The sequence below is a fragment of the Borostomias antarcticus genome (assembly GCF_949987555.1).
Source record: "Borostomias antarcticus genome assembly, chromosome: 20".
Taxonomy (NCBI): Eukaryota; Metazoa; Chordata; class Actinopteri; order Stomiiformes; family Stomiidae; genus Borostomias; species Borostomias antarcticus.
The window spans coordinates 5,914,547-5,922,046 of NC_140253.1; the positions used below are offsets into that span (position 1 = coordinate 5,914,547).

General features: G+C 52.5%; 1 protein-coding gene across 3 annotated transcripts in view; it reads right to left on the minus strand.

Annotated features, from left to right (window-relative positions):
- The window catches only part of ctnna2 (catenin (cadherin-associated protein), alpha 2), a gene marked incomplete at both ends in the record, with an annotated part of 330,311 nt that overhangs the window by 286,784 nt on the left and 36,027 nt on the right, over positions 1-7,500 (minus strand). For all 3 annotated transcript variants that reach the window (XM_084454220.1, XM_084454221.1, XM_084454219.1), the window contains one exon: positions 3,153-3,348. In XM_084454220.1, coding sequence (XP_084310346.1) covers positions 3,153-3,348 — 196 coding nt within the window. The remainder of the gene's footprint in view (positions 1-3,152; positions 3,349-7,500) is intronic.

The following is a 7,500-nucleotide window of genomic DNA, read 5'->3' on the forward strand; positions in this document are numbered from 1 at the left end:
GAGCAGGAGGAGGAAGTAGAAGAGGAGGAGGAGGAAGTGGAAGAGGAGGAGGAGGAAGAAGAGGAGGAGGAAGAGAAGGAGGAGGAGGAGGAAGAGGAGGAGCAAGAGGAGGAGGAAGTGGAAGAGGAGGAGCAAGAGAAGGAGGAGGAGGAGGAGGAGGAGCAAGAGGAGGAGGAAGTGGAAGAGGAGGAGGAAGAGGAGGAGGAGCAAGAGAAGGAAGAGGAGGAGGAGGAGGAAGAGGAGGGAGGGGAGGAGGAGGACGAGGGAGTGAAGATACCGTGCAGCGTGGTAAAACCTGAAGCCGGAACATTGACAACAGTGACAGTAGCGTTGGGTTTGGGTTTGGCCCCTCCCTACGGGAGCTCCGTCTGGAGGAGGAAGGTGAACTGTCGTCGGCTGGTTGGTTCAGAGCCATCACTCGAATCGCCCTAATCATTATGTACAGATCACCACCCTGCTAATTGGACTTTATGGAGAATTGCATTCACCCCTGGCTTCAATCACACTCCGCGCTGATCCCTGCCAATTACATCGGCGGTCACCTGGAAGTCAGGCGGGAGGTACGGCCCCCCGCTTCGCTGCGACGAGTTTCAAGGGCGCCCCTCCTCAACCGCTGATTAGAGTGCACGGCACTGAGCCGATTAAGGTGGCGGGGCTTGGGGGTCAAGCCTCAGCGCCGGTCCTATAGCGCCGGAAAACTCCTTACTCAGACGCTAAAGACGGAGAGCAAGGACACGGGGGGTTTTCAGCATGGACTAAACATCCAAACTTTCTCAGATGCATGATTAATACTGTATTAGTACTGTATATGGATCGACAGCTAATTCAAGGTGACTTTAAGGATGAGGGGTGGGGGGGCAGGGGGGGGGCTTGTCCTAGTCATTAGTCCTCTGTTGTCTGTCATCAACGTATAATGTGGTTGTTTTTACGTTGGTCGTGTTTACCGCGGGCCCCCGGTATGTGTATCTGTTTGTTGGAAAATTATCTTCATTGAGTTTAAATAATTGATGGTGCATATTGAAGGAGGAGGGAGGAAGAGAGATGACTGGATACTCTAGCCAGAGGCTGCCTCGGTGAGAGGCAGTAACCCGTAGGTGAAGCAAAAGAAATCGCAGAAGCAGGGAAACACAAACACACGAACACACACACACACACACACACACACACACACACACAGACAGGCTCAGCTACGCCAACAAACAGGTTAAACCGATCAGATACAATGGCCACAGCGACCGCTGTGTGCTATTAAACACTGAAACAAGATTAAGAAGAGATTGATGGCATTTTCCAGTCAGCGTGTCCATCAAAGTGAATGACGGGATCTAATTAAGGGGGGATATTCTAGCATGAGCACACGTTCCTCACATCCTGGGTCGATAAAACCCTACAGGAAAATGTTGCATTCAGAAAACAAGTTGTGACCTAGGGGATAAACCTAGAGCTGAAATATCTACAATACACGTACTCAGAACCTCAAAAGTAAGACACAACGTTCTGAAACATTGTCCCCCACAGACCCCCGACCTAAAGGCATGATTCAAATCTTGGTAAATGGTAAATGTCTTCACAATATCTTCACGGTTGGATATCAAGTCATACTCTATCTACATGATCGAACCACCTAAACAAGAATCATCTGATCTGTGCTGTGAAATATAACTGTAATAATAGTACCCACAATGCACCTTACCTCGATAATAAATTGAGAAATCCTAACATTTAGAGCAAGCACCAAAAGAGCAACTAAACACCTCAAGCTCTGTGGATTTAGAAAGTGGGGCGTGTGAGTAGAATAAACTATATTTTAACTGAGACGACAAGCATACAGGTAGCTTTATATTTACAAAGCAAAATGTAACTGGCAATTATTTAACTGTGGCAGGCGCCTCCGGGCGGTGGGCTCTGGTACATGTGTGACGGCCGAACGAATGAACAAACGAACGCGCACGGGGGTCGATCTAACGTCGGGCAAGGGGGCCCCAAAATAAAAACGGGGACAAACTAACGGCATGGGCGCGTTCAACGCAGACATCAAACGTACCCTTTGATCCCCGCAGAGCCAGAGAATCATCAACGTTGGAAACCTTAGGAAACCTTTGGAAAGCCCATTAACTCCAAGGAGAGAACTGAGGTCTGTGTTCTAGCGCTGCGCCCACACCGCCCCGCGAGACTCCGCCTACAACTACCGCAGACTCATTCTCCCGGTCTGAATGACCTCAGCAGTGACCATCGGAATGCAAGGCTCCGCCGCGCAGGCCTGCTGACCGCTGAGGGAGGGGGGGGGGGGCGTTCACCGTTCTATAGAGAAGCAAAGAGAAAAATAGACAGAGAGAGCGATGGGGGGGACAGTGGAAGATAGATAGATGAAGAGCGATAGGAAAGGAGAAGTAGAGCTAGAGAGAGAGAGAGAGAGAGAGAGAGAGAGAGGGTGAGAGAAATACGAAAGAAGTTCACTCCAGGTTTCTCGCCGGGCTGGTTTTAATTGAAAGGACCTGCTGTACCCACCTGGGCTTTAGAGAACTACCGACTACCAACACTACAGGTGTGTGTGAGCACGTGTGTGTGCGTCTGTTCAACGTCAGTGTGCGAAACAGAGAGAAAGTGGGCGACCTCAGGCACACACGCCAGGGTTTTAAGAGAACGCATCAAACCGTCAGCACAAAGTCGGACTCCCTTCAAAGTCAGGAGCGAAGGCGAGCAGAGACCAGGTGAGCAGAGACCAGGTGAGCAGAGACCAGGTGAGCAGAGACCAGGTGAGCAGAGACCAGGTGAGCAGAGACCAGGCGAACAGAGACCAGGCGAACAGTGTATATTTGCTAATGCCCCTAATGTAGACATGGGTACGGTGTCCTTGTAGGGACATCAAGCTCTCTCACCTTGCAGTAAGCTACAGTACCTTGTACTGCCAAAAGCAAAATCCACAATAGAGACGACCTAGACGACCGCTACCTGCGGTTTTCCTTTGCTTGTTAGGATGTCCGGGGCCCGTGTGACGGTACGCACCCGGAGTACGGCGTCTCTACGAGGACGCCGGACGCTTCCTCACCCTGACGCCTGGCTACCACCCCCCCACCCCCCCGCCCCGCCCCACACGTGGACAAACTGCATCCCGAAAACAACAAAGAAGCTACGACCGCCCGTCTCCTCACCTTGCTTGCGAACATCCTCCACAGCGGCGATGAGCTCCTCCTTCAGGTCCTGGCTGTCCTTGGCGATCTGCTCGCCCTTCTCCAGGAAGTTCTGCGTGGCCTGCTCCACCGACACGGCCAGCACGTGGGCCTTCTTGGAGCGGCCCTTCTTCTTACTGGACGGGCCCTTGCTGCTGGTGTTGACCAGGGTGGTCACCTGAGGGAGGGGGAGGGGGGGGGGGGGTCGTTAGATATTTAATAGCATTTCCACAAGGTATGGATAGAGAGAAAGAGAGAGAGAGAGAAGGAGAGAGAGAGAGAGAGAGAGTGTTTGTGTGTATGTGTGAGAGAGAGATAGGAGAGAGAGTGTGAGAGAGACGAGAGAGAGAGAGAGAGAGAGAGCTACAGAGTATAATGGCATCCAATTTGATCACCATGTTATGTCCCAGCCGCAATACAAGTAATTGTTAGTGTCCACGCCGTAGCTGTAGCATGCTAAAATGACCTCACATGAAATGGTTACCACCCCTCCCCTCACTACAGGGACTTTTAAAATCCATTAACAAATCAAATCTAGAAGCCATAACACTGTCTCTGGAGCGGACCGAAACATCGTTTTATAATGGGTAATGGCCATTCCGTGTCAGCTTTCCATGTCTAGATAAACCTCGCTATTACACAGAGATGGTACTACGAACAATTGGAACAAAACCACTTTATATGTGATGCAGCATATTGAGGGAAGTCAGCACTTCGAGAACGGATGCCAGTCCTCCAAGCAGCTCACATACCCGCACACACACACACCCACAGCCACAAACTCCCAACCACACCACGAACGCGCAACGGTCGAATACAAACACACTGTGTTTCCGTGATTCAAAAACATCCGGTTGGGAAAATAATCCCATTGTTGGCTGAAAGAGAACACTGGGTATACAAGAGAAATGTCACAGTCTCATGAAGCACTAAATGAGACAAGGGCCCAGGAAATGCATCGGGGGTGGGGGGTGGGGGTCTTCTCATGAATGTGGTGTGTGTCTAAACCTCAACCGCCAAACCGGTGAAAATGAGCCCCACAAGTATAAGACGGGGAGGCCCACCGAGGGCTCACATCAACTATCCGAGTTTGTACGCCGAGTGTGTGAAGGTGTGTGTGTGGGTGTATGAGCATTTCTGTATCCAGCTCTGGGTATTGCCTTCTTTTTTGTCGTGGTCACGGGCTTGCGCGGTGCAATTACCGCGATTTAACAGCAGTCCGTTCCGCATGGGGCAGGCGGAGGAGAGAGCGCCATCTGAGCCGCCAGCTGTCTGCTGTCCCCGAGGGCTGACTAGTCAAACGGACGCCGTTCAGACGGTTAGCGTTTCCGCCGAGGAGCCTTCCCGCCAGCGCCGCCGCGTTCTCCGGCTCCACCCGGGCGGCCCGACGGAGACGAGGAATGGGACCGACGGGGGGGACGAACGGCGCCCTAGCGTCAGGGCCCACGAAACAGAGTGGAAGAAAAGCGCCGTGTGGTTTCCGCAACACGTACGGAGACAAAAAACGGTGTGAGGGTTTCAATTCTTCAGAAATAAAAAAACGGACTAGCGCGTACTTAATTCATGGGGCTCCGAAACTGACCGCCACGCCGAGGCACTAACCCTAACCCTACTAACCCTAACCCTACTAACCCTAACCCTCCAGTCAGAGTGAGACGTTTTGCTGGAAGAGTAATTAACCCGAGCGACTATGGTACGTGATAAGGAGCGTTTCATTTAAATTAGCGAGCGGCGCCGAGGCAGAGCCAGGCGGAGCCTCTGAAGGGCTGACGTGACTAATTAGCACTTCGCCACCAAATGAATCATTACGCTTCATTAAAGGAGTGGATGGTAATTCCATTGTGTGTTGATAAATGAAGTCAAAGCCAAACGGGGATGACACATGCGTTTCTCTTTGTGTGTGTGTGTGTGTGTGTGTGTTTGTGCGTGCATGAATGTGTGTGTGTGCGTGTATGTGTGTGTCTGTGATCAGGGGCCCGGTAGGACGACAGAAAGCGAGAAACAGCTTCTAGCAGAGGACTGAATCTGTCAACTGGGTAGCACACACAGATCTCACTATGTTGACTTTAGCTAACACTGTGTGTGTGTGTGTGTGTGTGTGTGTGTGTGTGTGTGTGTGTGTGTGTGTGTGTGTGTGTGTGTGTGTGTGTGTGTGTGTGTGTGTGTGTGTGTGCGTGCGTGCGTGTTGTCACGACCGGCTCAAGAACATGACATAAAACCAAAAAGGGGAGACCGATAACCGAAGCTCACAATAATCAAATATTTCATTACAAACTAAGGACACCGTGTGACTGGGAGACAATCTCCCAGAACACTGACAGGCAGGACCATATATAGGAGGCTGGCCAGCTGAGCCCAGGTGCTCTCAATAGCAGCCCAATCAGCCCGGTAGCAGCTCCCAACCAATCAGCCTGACGGTCCTCCTGGCCCCGCCCACCAGCTCCCAATCACCCAATCAGCCTGACTGTCCTCCTGGCCCCACCCACCAGCCCCACACCTGGAAAGATAGAACACACAGCAAGGCAGGCAGAACCAAGGGGACTAACACCCCCCCCCCCCCAGTGGACCCGGCCTATCACCCATCACCTCTCCCAAAACCCCCTTTAAATAAAACATGTTAACCGTCACAGTGTATACAGGTATGTGTGTGCTGTGTGTGTGTGTGTGTGTGTCTGTGTGTCTGTGTGTGTGTCTGCATGTTATTGACCCAACACAACAGAGACCCTGGGCTGTCCCACAGCTGCTCAGTCATTGCCACGACCTCCTCTGGAAACATGTCAACATTTAATTACACTAAAAACAAAAAACTGTGTTTTCAGCTTTACTGGCAAAGTGTAGGGTGTAGGAGTGGGCCAGGGTAGTACTCAATCATGATCTGTCTGGCTGTCTGGCTGTCCACCTGGCAGTCTGTCTGCCTGCCTCTGCCTCTCTGCTTGTCTGCCTGCCTGCCTGCCTGCGTGTCTGTCTGTCTGTCTGTCTGTCCGTCCGTCCGTCCGTCCGTCTGTCTGTCCGTCTGTCCGTCTGTCTGTCCGTCTTTCTGCCTGCGTGTCTGTCTGTCTGTCTTTCTGTCTATCTGTCTGTCTTCCCATCTGTCAGCAGATGTAGTTTGGTGGTTTATGTATTCTTGGGGGGGTTACTTGGTTCTTAATTTAATTCCAAGCGAAGCATAAATAACTCGAGGGCGTTCTCCATCTCCCTCCATCTTCCCCCAGACCCGTTTCGAGTGGGGAGCCGTAAATTCTGTTCTTTTTTTTCTTTTTTTTTACTGTGCACGGGGGAAGCCTTGGCTTGCTACTCGAGTCGATATCAGGAGGCCAATCGCAGCCCTCCGCTGATACACGTGAGAGAGATATACACGGGTGAACGCCTGACAGATATGCGCTTATTCCATTACCGCGGCCGGGGGTATGTCATGTGTCCCGCGTGTCTCTGCGTTGCCAGGTTCCTCCGCGTCAACGTCGCGTCGCGCGAAAGGGGGGTTTATCCGGCCGCCGGGGTGTGGCTCATCCGTTTGATCTTTGTCCGCGTTCATTTATTCATCAACATGAGACGAGCGCGTGTTCTACAACGAGGCCAGCGGCGCCCGGGGCGGTGGGGGGGGGGGGGGGGGGGGTGGCGCTTCAGAGGTTCTCGGTCTGCCGCGGCGGGCCCCTCGATACCCTCTGGGCGCCGGCGGGGACCAGGGAGAATGCATCTGCCCGCATCCACATTTAAACAGGGGCACACTTTAAAGGCTCTCCCAGTCGTGTCAGGGGTATGTGTTTGTGTGTGTATGTGTGTGTGTGTGCGCGCGTGCAAGCGACGGCGTAGCAGCACTCACACATGCACACACACACACACACACACACACACCTCCAGCTTGCATGCCTGCAACCACAGCCCAAAGATGGAGTGGAGGAATGAAAATGGCTGCTTTTGGTAGAAAACGGAGAAGGACTGTAGGACAGTGCTGTCGTCCGTGACAGAAAAAGAGACGTCTGACAGCGCGAGGAGACGTTACAGCCCAAACGATACTCACGCCCGCAGACGGCGGCAGCGACGACGACGACAACCTCATTTGGGTGCCTCAACATGACTGAGCGTCCAAGTTAACACTGATGAGACAAGGCGTGAAAATCGGATTTCACAAACATGCAGGCCCCGGCCCATCCCCCCCATCCCGCCCACACACACACACACACACACACACACACACACACACTGCAAGCTTACTCACTGTCACTTCACCAGACATGATTACGCCGCTGACGCTCACGGGCCGCATCGAGGACCAAAAGCATTATGCTGTGTTCACACCAGCGAAAATTTTTACTACGGCGCGGCGAGTTTA